General features: G+C 40.8%; 1 protein-coding gene across 1 annotated transcript; it reads left to right on the top strand.

Annotated features, from left to right (window-relative positions):
- The first annotated feature begins 6,551 nt into the window (after positions 1 to 6,551).
- On the top strand, positions 6,552 to 13,016 carry LOC134088119 (neurogenic locus notch homolog protein 1-like). Its single transcript, XM_062542048.1, has 9 exons — positions 6,552 to 6,578; positions 8,020 to 8,113; positions 8,457 to 8,603; positions 10,004 to 10,126; positions 10,469 to 10,618; positions 10,770 to 10,958; positions 11,855 to 12,073; positions 12,444 to 12,593; positions 13,009 to 13,016. The coding sequence occupies exons 2-9, from the start codon at positions 8,020 to 8,022 to the stop codon at positions 13,014 to 13,016; spliced, it is 1,080 nt and encodes a 359-aa protein (XP_062398032.1). The 5' UTR covers positions 6,552 to 6,578.
- Positions 13,017 to 15,159: the final 2,143 nt, after the last annotated feature.

Below are 15,159 nucleotides of genomic sequence, written 5' to 3'. Positions count from 1 at the left end.
AACCCTTCCGTATCAGAGACATATCTCACATTAAAAATGTGACATTGGCACATAAATCGATATTTCTTGTCATGTTGTTCTACAAGTTGATTATGAGACACCAGTGTGGTATTGTTTAACACCACCAGCCCTCAAGGCTTGTATTTTCCTCGGACTAATCCAATTGACAATTTCCTCACACACAGAAACAAGCACATAGGGTGTGTGTGTGTGTGTGTGTGTGTGTGTGTGTGAACCGAACTGAATATGATAAACTACCACAACGTCAGATTGTCATTGTTTAGAGAGATGAAGGCGAGGCGAGACATCAGATCAAACAACGCCGAGCCACCTGAGTATATCATTTCACCCATTTGTTTTTCATCATAATAGTCTGCATTCATCTCTCTCTCCATAGCTGTCCACGTAATAGTGCTTTCTTGCTCCAAGAAAGCATGCCTGTGAGTGGAAACCACAAATTGCCATCCGTCTATAACGCATTTAGGTTTTGTTTTTTATAAAGGGGAGCTTTACTCTATCTCAACACCACCCACAGCCAAAATATGAAGATACAAACAATACCCTATTATGCTACTGTGGATTCATAAACTCTGATGCCTTAGGAATAGAGTAGGATAATGCCATACCCTTACAGCATGGAAGTCACCCTTGTCAGGAGAGGCAGAGATGAGATCAGAGCTCCCTCTGTGGGGCCCACACCACTGGTCAGGAGATAAGAGAAGAAGTCACTGAGATGACTAAAAAAAGAAATGTTTCAACTCATGATAACATCAGTTCAAATGGGTCCAAACAGGTGAGGTCTTTTTCATTTATTGACACATGCAGATACAGTATACGTCTCCTGCTCCTCTACACATGCACACACACACACACACACACACACACACACACACACACACACACACACACACACACACACACACACACACACACACACACACACACACACACACACACGTACGCATGGATGCACACACACATGCACACATACAGTACACAGGCACACAGACACAGGCACACTCTCTCTCTCACACACACACACACACTGTGTTCAGTGCTGAGTTCAAAAGTCATTAGGGAGAAGATGAGTTTCTGGTTCACTCTTCTAAAATGTTGTTTTCCTGCTGGATTGGAGGTGCGTCCGTGAAGAGATCATACATTAAGCCTGACAAATGTTATGTGCTCGATAATGAGAGAAGGCCCCAAACACATCATTATTACCTCAAATTACTTACCCAAGCAGCTCTCACGGTGAGCCCAGTTTCAAGGCTAATAATTTGACAGAGAGCTAAAGAGCATTTTACAATAAATGAGTTCATTATCCTCTCAGTATTTCCACACATTTCCCAATACTACACAGCGCCAAACAGCTTATTTACAGACCTCGTTAGCAGCTATGCCCTTCTTTTGACATTTGCGTATGACTGGTAAACATTATTCATTAAATGTACTTTGTTAATCTACTTTTCGGTTGTTTTTATAGTACTTAAACAGCACTCTGCATTTACTGACAGGTTTTCTCCCCACACATTTGAAGAGGCTCTTAACTAAACAGTGAACAAGCAGCAATTATAGAGCAAAACATTTTGTCAAGTCAACGTATCAAAATACAGCACTTTAATAATTTCAGAGCCACTCCCCGAATTTCTTCTGAAGGAAAAGAGGTCGAGCGATTGTGGAGTAGAGGAAGGTAGGTAGAGAAATGAGGTACGGTATGGTAGAGAGCGAAAAAGAATGAGAAAAAGAAAGACATGAAAAAAGAGAGAAAGGAAGAAGTTAGGGAGAGTGTCTGTGTCCGTGTGTGTGTGTGTGTGTATGTGTGTGTGTGTGTGTGTGTGTGCAAAAAAGTGTTCATATTGACTTGGTGGAATTTGTGATGGCGAGCAGCATGAAAGTGCCCTTTGGGCTTCCCTCGGCCTCATCCCCTCTCCTCGTCTCCCATGCAGTCCCCCAGCGTGAAGATGAATTCAATTGTAATGGCCGGCAGGGAGGGGGCCGGGAGTGGGCCGAGGGAGGGCAGAAAATAGCCACTCATAATGGCTTCCCTCTCTGATATATGGCTGGAGATAGCCGAGCACGGCGCATATTCCCTGAGGAGATGGAGAAAATACAGACGAGGAGGAGGTGCATGTGGGGGTTTGGAGGGGGAAGGGGGGAGAGGGGGGGGGGGGGGGGGGGGGGTTCAGCGCTGTGTTCTTGTATGAGTGGTTCTATTTGCAAGGAGGGGGTTAGCATCGCTAACATAATAAGGCAAAGCAATTGTTGCTATTGATTTTATTGTCTCACATATGGCCAGATTGATTTGAATGTGCAGTGGGTTATATGCAAAGAGCCGCGTGACCCTGGCATGAACTCATCTCCAGCCACCTCTATCACACAGAAGCCTGGCAAGAGCGATGCCCCAAGCCTTGATTCCACGACCGAGCAGCCAGTTCAAACAGTCAGCGGGACGAATGGCATTCCTCTATCACTCCTCACTGTACTGGTATTGCCCCATATCTCATTCAGTATCATCCACTTGTTCAGAGTTGCCCAAGCCCAATATATTCTAAACTGATTATGGGAAATATGCAGCCAAGGCCTGGGTCCATAATATCATGCATGTCTTGGTGACCACTCTCAGCCAAATCCAAATATGTGTCCTCTGAGTCACCCATACAATATAGATAATGTAACCAAAACATATACTGTTAATGAAGACCTGTCTGTCCTTCACCCATACAATATAGATAATATAACCAAAACATATACTGTTAATGAAGACCTGTCTGTCAAGGAAACGTTTTTCAAGTCCACAGAAGGGACACATTCACTTGAATCACTGCACATGACATTTCAATGACATTTCAGTATTTCAATTCCATATTATCAGACAGACTGTCAGTCATACTCTAGAAAATGTTCAAATGTATATATGTTTTTCCCCAGAGATGGACGGGCAGCATGTTTGAAATCTGAGAGGCCTGGATACAATCTTTGGGAATAGTTTTTTAAAACGGAGAACAACGTCTAACAATCCTCAACAGAGCTGTCACATCCAGTGTGATAAGAGAAGCATCAGAGCTAATTTGAGATGATTGTTTTCCAGGCCTGTTTCCAGAGGAGGCGAAGGTAAAGGCTACATAACTGCATTCGCCAGCCGGGAGGTCAGCCTCAGAGAAACTTCACTGGCTCTCTCCTGGGACAAAATCTAATCCTACATTTTCTAGCCCTCTGTTTTCTCATTCTATCAGTTTTTCTTCCTTTTCTTTTCTTTTTTTGAGGGGGGGGGGGTCTAATCTAATAAGAATAGGACAGCAACCAACTTTCAAAGGGATCCTTTAAGGCCAGAATACCTATCAGCATGAAGTCATGAAAGGGAGAGATTTATATGAAGAGAAGGAATATTAGAATCCAATTGAACCAATCAGCATTTACGACTGTGACAAAAAGTTAAGAAACTGAGAAAACAGCCATCACTGTAAAAGCAAAAGAATATAGCCTACATATAGCATGCATGTTCCAGGAGAACAGTGTGTGTGTGTGTGTGTATGTGTGTGTGTGTGTGAGAGAGAGAGGAGACAGATAGGCAGAGCAGGTGAGCAAATAGGGGGGGGGGGGGGCGAGAGAGAGGGAGACAGAGCGAGAGAGACAGACAGAAAAGGTGAACAAATAGAGAGGGAGAGAGAGACAGATAGAGTATATGCATTTGTATGACTGCTTTGGCAACATGAACATCTGTCGTGCCAATAAAGCATCTTTGAATTGGAATTTGAATTTAGAAAAGGTGAGCAAATAGACAGTTGAGAAGATAGAACAGCAAGAAGAGTGGTGTATGTACTATTGCTTAAGCACACTTATATAACTACTATCTATTAATATTACAATCTCACTCCGTGTGCCATGTCTTTAGTTTAAACTACTGTACTCTACATGACAGTGAAAATGGCCCTCGGGGATAAATAAAGTGTTTTGAGTTCAACTGAATTGTAAAAAAATACCAGGTAGTGGAGTTTCCACTCCACCAAACTGGCTTCAAAGCCGAGAGACATTCACCAAGAAAGGAAGCACACTGATAAATCCCGACGCACATGTTTTCGCCTCGACCCTGTCCATGAATACAACCTCTCCATGTGCAGTGTTGTTCAGTTATTGTGATAGCAAGATGAGAAATAGCCATACAAACAGCATACCTGTGAGCCACATTAAGTTAAGTTGATCTTATTGATCTTAAGGGGAATGTAATGTGAGGGTGCATCTCACATGTCAACATATCACAGCCAAGCTACTATGGAGCACACACGGTAATGTCCCAGTTTTAGTTCTAGCCATCTCAATTGTCCAGCACAGATTCAAACACAATGCAGCATCATTCATCGCCTAGAGTGGAGAGATGTCTACGCAGGCCGCACTATTAAAAGTCATCAGCTATGAGCCCAGGGCTGGAGTTAAACCAGTGTGGGATCAACAGGGGCTCATTTGGAAAGACTTATGAAGACCTTTTTTAACCTCATCCTGCGTCAATCTATCAGAGGCCTTTGATTTCATTTTTTTTCTCTCTCTCTCTCATGCAGATTTAATGGTGATGAGGCTCTCATGCTGGGCTCCAGCCACAGACTGACACATGCGTGAGAAATGAAGGATGAAGGAATAGATATGGGTGAAATGTTCCGTTTGTAAAGGGTTGTTGTAACTCGTTAAGACATTTATGACTTGTAAAATAAGGTTGTTGGACGAAGAACTGTTGGTCATCCTGAAGATTTTAAAAGCATTATAGAAAGTATAGTGAAGTTGGTCTGTAACAACAAGCGGCATTTTTTTTTTCCCCCTGACAATTTCCATCTCTCAGAATCTCTTGAAAATGATGGCTGGATATCAGCACATGCTCCTCACATCACTTACAAGTGACCCTCCTTTTGGAGAGCGGTTTAAATGTATGCACGACTCGCTTCATTCCACTGAGTGGGCAGGTAATGGCCGTGATCATTCATCGCGCATTATGTCCTCTGTCTAACAGCACGATGGCATCTGGAGAGGACTATCTGCTGCTGCAACACCTGACACAAAACAGGCTACACACTCGAGGATATGGTGCATGCACATTTCTCCGTTTTTATTCAGACGTTTTTATATCCAGATGTGATCCAAACGCATTGCGGTGTTATAGTGACTGTAATAATAATTGAAAGTTCTTTGTAGAATGTGTGTATTTTGATGTAAATGACTATGAAGATGTGCTCACAAAAGAGGCAGACCCACCACTCTTTCTCAGGCAGACTGCACTTGTAATTGATAGCCGCTTGGCATGGTTGCTGCACCCGGCGATTTGTAGAATCCATAAAATGAGATGTCCGGGTAATTATGTTTGTCGTAATATATTGAAAGCAGGAATCGGTAAGCTAATCAGAGAGGCTGACAGCTGCTGTGTGCAGATGCTATCAGACCCCTTGTCCAAGGCAATGAAATGAAAGCAGGTCATTTTAACAGGTAACAGCTGTTTGTGGCTAATTTGTTCAATTAAGAGAGAGGCTGACAGAGGTTGCAGCAAGACTTAGGGAGAGGCATCCATCCTGGTGTTCTCTGTGGTGCTCCCTATGCCAAGCAAGAATACTGTTATTTATTAGCCATAAACTCATGTCTATCTATATATCTATTTGGTTTTATGGTGTGTCCGTGGGTTAGACATGAGGTGGTTTAGTATACAGTCATTTTTCATTGCAGAACATATCTTTCTTCTTTATCACACAGTCCTCTAAAATGCTGAAAAAGAGCTCCGCAAGTGATCTGAACCTGTCGACTGAATGGGCTGGTCAGACTGGATAGAGAACCTAAGGTTGTGGTCTAGTGGTGGTTGTGGTCTAGTGGTCAGTGATCTGGCCTCTGAAGGGGAACATCAGAGTGCTGAGTTCATTCCTATGAGGTGCTGCCACCATTGTGGCCCTGAGCAACACACATAACCCCCATCATCTTTGGTCAGAGATGAAGACTTCTGTGTGACAGAATTGATCCTGCCCTTAATGTAGCACGTCAGAGATTGAGTCGACTTTATGTTAAGTTGACTCATTCGCAGTACTTTTCAAGAAATAGATCAGATCTACTGATGATATTGTATGCATGATCTGAAGGATCATGTATCTAAAACTATAACCATGACACTGCGGTAAAGCGCCAATCATGACATGGTATATCTCTGTCTGTCTGGTCTGACATATCTCTGTAGGTTGTTTAGCCAAATAGGCCTAGACTTGATGATTTTGATTTGATGAACTAACTGTTACTTGCAATGCAATGAAATCCAAAAAAGATTACTTTTACAGTAGATGCATTTTCTTTGTCTTTGTTTTCAGTTTAACAAGCATGCCTCTGATCTGTATGCTCCAGCAAAGACCTCCTGTAAACTTTAACCACGTCATCTATTTATCTGTACATTTGTTTAACCCTGAAAATCAAACAAAGTGGCTCATCATTTCCTGACAGTTGTATGTGTTTGTTTTAATCAGTTCAATGCCCTTGACTTATTTTCTTCTTCTCCAAAGAGAGGCAAAAATATCAGTTAGCAGAGAGGACAGCTACTGGTTGGCAGTTTTCTCCTGCAAAAGGTAAGATGCAGATATTTCCTTCCATTAGCAGTACAGTAATTTCTTGCATATAAGCTGTACTGTGTATAAGCCGCAGGACAGTGTTTTATGCAAGTTAAAAGAAACAAAACCATATTAACACCATTAACTGCCCCCCTGTATTAACCTCATAGCTGAAGACATTTTTCAAAATCAATGTATAAGCCGCGGCTAATAGTCGGGAAATGACGGTACATTTCACTGAGCCAGGTTCCCTTTTCGATATTCAGTTGTACAAACAATGGTTAGACTTTGCTTGAAGGTGTCTGCATAAGAGTGACATGACACTTGTGTCAAAAATGTTTATGACATAACGCTTCTGTCATTAAGTGTCATTCGTTTTTTGTCATGACAAGTTAGGGTTAGGATTCATGTGTCATGATAGTGTCATGTCACCCTTATGAAGATACCTGAAGAAACCAAGTAAAGTGTTACCGACACAAAACATCTACATTCTTTAAAGGAGAAGCAACATGTCTTTCAAAATGATCAACTGTACTGTACTATCAACATAATTCAAACGTTACTCAATGTTGTCACTGCAAAACAACGTAAAGCTTGTTTGAAGTAATCATCTACAAGCTCATTACGTAAAATGATCATTGCAACTCAAATGATGTCGGTAGATAAATGTGTTTACTCTGTTTTTGTCTAATTCAGCTATCACTGCCATACAATGCACAGCGGATGGAGCCTATTGCAATAATGAGCAGAGCTTTACAGAACTCTACAGAACCATACACAACTGCTGCTGAAGTAGATTACCTCATCCATTTGGTAAACTGAAAATACAACGCAACAGTAACAGTCCCCAGACATGGGTGCATGCAGTGTAAACTCGACCATACTGGCCGATCAAAGTCCAAGAGCCCTGTGGTCAATAAATTAATCCTCAGTGGACTATCTGACCATGCTAAATGAAGGACTCCAGCTGTCTAGGGAGAACAGATCTCCCTCTGCAGCCAAGTAGCACCACAGCAACACTTTCACATTGTGAAGCAAATCTCAACTAATTAAACACAAATAGGCCACCTTCCCAAAATAAAGAATTTGCTCCTCAAGGTTCTAAATTCCAGGAGTAAAATGGGCCCATGCTCCTTGAGAGCAAAATGGCCGGGCTTTACTGTGTGTGCCAGTCTACATCTACTTCCTGGTCTGCTTTGAGTGTGTGTGTGTGTGTGTGTGTGTGTGTGTGTGTGTGTGTGTGTGTGTGTGTGTGTGTGTGTGTGTGTGTGTGTGTGTGTGTGTGTGTGTGTGTGTGTGTGTGTGTGTGTGTGTATGCGTGTGTGTGCGCTCTTGTGTGTTCACGCGTGTCACTCTGTCTGCAGACACAGAAGATGAGAGGGTTGCTCCATTCACACTATATATTTCCTCATTAGTGATGTGTCATTTCTTTGTGTTCGGTCTAATTTGCCATATTTAGATGGAGAACGTGATGACCATGACCAAGCCATTCAAATCAAAAACATTCTTACTTGTTTCCCTCATCATACACCTCCAATCCACCTGTTGCACAGGTAACAATATAATGCTATTAAAACACTGTTACATGTTTTACTGTTGACTGACTATACATGTTTGTGTAGACAGACAATGTATTAAGCAAAAGCAGATGTATAATCCTACTCAACAGCATTAACAATACACCCAACACCTAACTGACTACCAGTCAGATGAGCTGCATACTGTATGACCACAAGCAAAGCTTGACAGCAGTTACTACTGTCATGATATGTATAAATACTACATCCTGATATACATGTAATGTGGAAGCTGAGAAGATTTACTACTGATATTACTACTTCCTTCAACCAATGGTGACGTGCTCCATATTCTTATGTGAATGTCTTCCCACACCAGAGATGCCCTCGGATGACTGTGGGCTTAAAACGTGTCCAGAAGGTCAAATCTGTGTTGAAGCCTCTGCAGATTCTAAGAGCTCCTGCGCTTGTGCTCAAGGATACCAAGGCAGTGCATGTGACCAGGACATCAATGAGTGCTCAGCAGGTGAGAGACGCAACGAAACAAGAACCCGCTGTGAGAGTCACAATGTGGTCTATGACCATGACGCACTGTTTTTGGTTTATTTCTATAACATGCTGCCTCAGGAGATACAAATAATGCTTCACACATGTATGTTCGGCTGAGTAAATCAGATTATTTTCTAGCTGCAGTCACAACTCAAAACTCCACAATTTGCCAAAAGTCATAAATGCAAGGCAAACAATGAGCCAAGATCGCAAAACTGTCTGGCTTGAAATAGCCAGAAGAAACACTTGAGGGCGCTGTCTGCTCAACTTCCACGCAGTTTGGTCTGACTATAGAAACAGTTTGGAAAGTGTGTGAGGAACCGAACCGGACCCAAATTTGTACCAATACCAATGTATTGCTTGCAGCAAACTAAATAACCGAACTAGGTCTGAAAATACCCTTGCTCTCCAGCAAGACAATAAGCCAAAACCAACAGCGAAAACTATACAGAAATAGTTTAAAGACAACACAGTGAATGTTCTGGAGTGGCCGGGTCAAAGCCTAGACCTCAAAATCTGTGCCTGGACTTAAAAAGGGCTGTTCACACCCAATCCCCTTCCAACCTGGCAGAGCTTGATCAGTTTTGCAAATGGAGTATCCAAATGTGCAAGCCTAATTGAGACCTACCCACGCAGACTCTAAGCTTTAATTGTGGGCAAATGTGTGTTTACTCAATGCTGACTTGAAGGGGGTGAATATTTATGCAATCGCTTATTGTGCATTATTTTTTTTTATTTTTTTTTTTTCAATTAGTTTTTATTATTAATTAACATTACTTTATAGAAATCTGGTTTCACTTTGAAATCAAAGAGGGGATATTTCTAAATAATTGTAAAAAAAAAGGGCCATTTAAATGTATCAAGATTATAAAAGCAGCAAAAGTGGAAATATCCGAGGGGGAGTGAATACTTTTATAGACACGGTAGGAAGGTTTGTGATTACCGATTTGAATGAACCATTGCAAAATACAGAGTTCATTTTATCAGCGTGTAGGTCAGTTAGGAGTGTGAGTTGTGTTTCAGGCTCCAGCCCTTGCAAGCATGGGCTCTGCATCAACACTTTGGGCTCCTACATGTGCAAGTGCCCACTGGTTATATGGGATCCCACTGTGAACTGGAGTTGAATAGGTGTAAATCAAACCCCTGCAAAAACAATGCATCCTGCTATAATATGACTGGAGGATACCATTGTGTCTGCAAATCAGGTAATGCTGCATATGCATATCCAGCTCATTTAGTGTAAATAGAATCTTGAATGGTCATATCCTACTTCACTCTCTTTCTCTCTATTTGTATATTGTTTATATTTATTTGTATCTATATTTGCATGTTGTTGTGTACAGTAGTTTGATGATTCAAGCCTTACATTGGATACAGGCTGGACTGGAAAGGACTGCAGTGAGAACATTGATGACTGTGTAACTGCAGCTTCTGCACACGGATCAACTTGCCATGACAGAGTTGCTTCGTACATCTGTGAATGTCCACCAGGACGCACTGGTGAGGACTTATTGTATGCATGTGCAGTATGTACAGTATGTGGACATTGCCAATGCAGTTTGCTCGGTCAATTCAGAAACAACTGCCTGCCAATCTGAAGAGTTTTACCATAATACAAATGTCTTTGACAACAGTAAAATCAAACAAATCATGAACAAATGATAGGGGCAATCAATGATGTCAATTCATTTTTAAAAGTGTTTTTAGGTGGAGAGTGTATTTAACAAGAAAGAGGGGGTTGTTGTTTAACTAGAGGGTATTCTTAGAAATAACATGCTATTAAATTACTGGAAATGTACACATGTTAAATGCTATGCTAGTTTCTGTGTTATGTCTTTACAGGTCTGTTGTGTCATATAATTGATTCCTGCATAACCAATCCATGTCCACAAAGTAGCCATTGCCTCACCAACCCAATAAATGGGGAGGCCGTTTGCAATTGTCATGCAGGATATGTGGGTCCCCACTGCAACATAGACGTAGATGAGTGCGGTAAGTAAGAGACACTGGCTACAGCCATTTCCTGTGTATTAGTCGCATTGTGCATAAGCAGTACAGTGTTTTATGCAACTTACTGTAAAAAAGCCACGGGCAATAATTGGAAAATTACAGTATGCAATTTACACTTGATTTGAATTTTCAGACCATCATAACCCATGTGAGCATGGAGGGCGCTGCATCAACACTGTTGGGTCCTTCTCCTGCCAGTGCCCAGTTGGTTACACGCGCTCACGCTGTGAGTTAGACATTAACGAGTGTTTATCCAATCCCTGTCCAAACGGAGCAACATGCCTTGACCAGATTGGAAAATACACATGTGTTTGTCATCCAGGTTTGTACATGTTGTATACGTTTGTAAGCATATGTGGTGAAGCAGTGTTAACGTCACCATCTTACATTGGCCTGGGTTAGATTCCTCAACCCAACTTTCATTTTTACTTTAGCCAACTTAACATGTAGCAGTCATTTGGTCTTTCCTCCTTATTTAGACATGTCAGAGAGTACTAGAAACTTAGAGTAGAAAGCCATGATGTAGTTCTGTCAAACATCATTTCATGGCTAGAAAGTAGTCAAATGTAGATTGTTGATATCTAGAAGAAAAAATAGGCCATGCTGGAACCTCAAGAAAAAGATGTGTATAGATTTGTGTCTTTGTTATTTGAATCTATGTTTGTATGTTGTTGTTGTGTAGTTTGATGATTCAAGCCCTATATTAGATATTATTTAGCGATTGCAAAATAACTAGTGCCATGTTTGAAATATTTCTACCAAGATCCTGAATGCCTATTTAGATGAAGCTATAACCTGTCAATTACAACTCAGTGATGTTTACAGTGAATGGAAGCTCTCTCTCTCTCTCTCTCTCTCTCTCTCTCTCTCTCTCTCTCTCTCTCTCTCTCTCTCTCTCTCTCTCTTTCTCTCTCTCTCTCTCTGTCTCTCTCTCTGCTGGTCCTCAGTGTGAGAATGTTGTCTGTAGTCATATACAGTACATATATACAGTATATTGTAAACCTGAACATACATGTATTGCATGTACTGTTTTACAACATATCTTAATGTTTGTGGTTGTCTTTTTCACTTACACTTTTCACTTTTCACCATTCATTAGCTGAGGACAAAGTAAGAACAGCTGGGACACTGTTTGAAGTCTGATTGTGGAGTAGATTCGGTTTCCCTCCTCATCATGTTGCACATGGACAAGGCTAAAGAACTCCTCTTCGTTTCTAGGTCAGAACTGCACAGAGAAGGACTGCTTTGCTTGGTGCAAAAATGGGGGACAGTGTGTAAGAACAGAGTCAGGGAGTCACTGTGAATGTGCAAATGGCTGGACTGGAGAGGACTGCAGTGAGAACATTGATGATTGCGCAACTGCAGCTTGTGCCGTGGGATCATCTTGCCATGACAGAGTTGCTTCATTCTACTGTGAATGTCCACCAGGACTTACTGGTGAGGACTTATGCATGTGCAGTATGTGTGTGTGTGGACATTGGCACTGGAGCAAAGACATTTGTTGATAGCAGCAGCATGTTCTTGATACATTCACAGATTCCCCTAAATCTGTCCATCTTAAAAGAGTTTAGTAAGGTGCAAAACAAATCAAGCTGCTTTTAGATGCACAGTAAACATGATGGTGGGGACTCTGGGGAGGGATTTTCATGCTGTTTATTTGGGCTGGAGCCATAATGTCGTTACTTCCTGGTCAAGAAATAATTGAAATTATTTGATCATTGTTGACAATTGTTTGATAATTGATCATTTGACAGCATTGTTAAATGTTGAGTGATTTACGGATAGGCTATGTATTCTGTCTTCACAGGTCTGTTGTGTCATTTAGATGATGCCTGCATAACCAATCCCTGTCCACAAGGTCGCAATTGTGACACAAATCCAATAAACGGGAAAGCCATCTGTACCTGTCCTGCAGGATATGTGGGTCCCCACTGCAGCATGGAGATAGATGAGTGCAGTAAGAAAACACTGGCTACAGCCATTTCCTGTGTATTAGCTGTATTAGCAGCAGGACAGTGTTTTATTCAAGTTAAAATAAACAAAACCATATTATATTTACATACCCTGCGTATTAACCTCATAGCTGAAGACATTTTGCAAAGTCAGTGTAGCCTATAAGCAGGTATGTGTTTGAACATGTAAATCTGTAATCTTTCATTTGTACTTGACTAGAATTTTCAGACCCTAACCCATGTAAGCATGGAGGGCGCTGCATCAACACTGTTGGGTCCTTCTCCTGTCAGTGCCCAGTTGGTTACGCAGGCTTGTTGATATCTAGAAGAAAAAATAGGCCATGCTGGAACCTCAAGAAAAAGATGTGTATAGATTTGTGTCTTTGTTATTTGAATCTATGTTTGTATGTTGTTGTGTAGTTTTATGATTCAAGCCCTATATTGGATATTCTTTAGCTATTGCAAAATAACTAGTGCCATGTTTGAAATACAGAGAAGCAGTGCCCAGTTGGTTACGCGGGCTCACGCTGTGAGTTAGACATTAACGAGTGTTTATCCAATCCCTGTCCAAATGGAGCAACATGCCTTGACCAGATTGGAAAATACACGTGTTTGTCATCCAGGTTTGTCTTAATACGTTTGTAAGCATATGTGGTGACGCAGTGGTAAAGTACTGAATTTCTGCAGTCCATTAAGCTGCAAGCTCCTTTGAGATGATTTGGTATTGTGTATGAGGATATATATTAAGGCCTTTTGTGTTTGTTTTTCCTTCAGGGTTGTCGGGCAATCTGTGTGAAGTCCAGAGGAGGCAGTAGGGGCATTTGGTCACATGTTGGCCAAGTGGAGGATTGATTAGCACTTCCAATCAAAAATAAAATCAGTAATAAAAAAGAACAAAGAATGAAATGTTACTGACCTTATGCCTATAGGAGTATTAATCCATTGCAACAGTCAATGATGTGATTCCTTGTTCTGGGATCAATGTCAAAGGGATCATCTCAGACAAACCACACAGCACTCAGAAATATGACACCACTCTTAAAGATGGCATAGAATGGATGAACAAAGTATTTGACCTTGTTCTCTGATGTTTAGAAGGTTTACAAGTTTCTGTCAAAAACAGGCTAATTTACAAGCCCATTTCAACATACAGTTTTTAACAATTGCTAAAACACATAATTGAAACCTGCCACCCTTTTCTCAAAACTATAAACACAAATACCAAATCTTAAACTACAAACCCAAAACCTTTGCCAACCTCTGCAAACCGGATCACCTCATATGAGCAAAGATTTGAGCTTTTTTGTAGGTATACTTCTGAGATCTATAGATCACAGTAAGACAACAGAATAGTCATCTCAAAACAGTTGTGTGCTCAAAACCAAACACTGTCTCCAGATCATCTCACGCAGTCAAAATGAAAAGTCGTTAGACACTACATCAAACAATGGAAAACATCTATAGCTCCATGAAAAAAATGTTATTGTTTACGATAGGCCTACAGTTAATACATTATGTATCTAAAAAAAAAAAAACCAGAACAAAACAAAGCAAAAAACCCTGTATACCGTAAAAGACAGGTATTTCAGCACTGTCAATGAGAAGTACATTACCGTTTACAACCTACAATGTGCTCTGAATGACTCACTAATCGTTTCTGTCCATTGTTGATATGAACATGCACTGTTCAGCAACCTGTTTACACTCTGAGCTTATGTTGTCATTTGAAACAAGTGTGCTCAATTATGAGTGGTTGTGTTTTTAACCCATGATATCTGGTCTCTGTTTTTGTGTACCATTTTATTTTTACACTTGTGGTTACCATTATGCATCACAATGCAAAAGGTTTCTTATTTCATGAGAATGTGTTTAGTTTTGCAAAAAAGAGTCTATGAGATCTGCAAATTTTTTAAGTGAAAAGTACAGATTGCATGTGTTGTAAATTGACAGCTTGTTTCTGAAATGTATACATGTGGCATTTGGTTCAGAGAATGGAGTTTTGTGAAAAAAAATGTATTAGGCTGGGGAATAAAACTGAGCATTTTTTGCAGATTTTAGCAACCCCTTGTGGATTTCTGACACCCACATGAATAATTCAGTGAGGTTGCAGAGAGCAACCTCTGATGTTTGCCTATAATAAGGTTACAAAGCTGCCATCTTTGACCATATAAGGAGATCCAGGTGTTAATTGAAGGTGGCAAGTTGCATTGCAAGTTAGCTCTGGGGTAGCAAAAATCAAAGTTAGCTTTTTTTAACATACAGAAAGTCACAGTATCCACTAGAAGGCAGAGGATATAAGTGCGTAGAGCCAAACGATTTCTTTGTCTCCGCATGAGTGTAATAATAACAATTCAAAATCCCAATGATATTTTCCCATAGAATATTGCAAGATACTGGATCTCCTTACGTGGGCAAATATGTTAGCTTTTTTTAGGCGTACCTCAGAGGTCTATAGATCACAGCTTTGTAGCTATGAACCAATCTCTCTTTGTTCAACAAAGCCAAATGAAAACAATTTTAGTAGTATTGTCATGATCTTTATATTATCTTCATTCACCTTCCCTAATAAGC

This window comes from Sardina pilchardus, chromosome 7 (genome assembly GCF_963854185.1).
Source record: "Sardina pilchardus chromosome 7, fSarPil1.1, whole genome shotgun sequence".
Classification (NCBI taxonomy): Eukaryota; Metazoa; Chordata; class Actinopteri; order Clupeiformes; family Clupeidae; genus Sardina; species Sardina pilchardus.
Note: the sequence above shows the minus strand (reverse complement) of the source record. Positions and strands in the feature narration are given on the sequence as shown.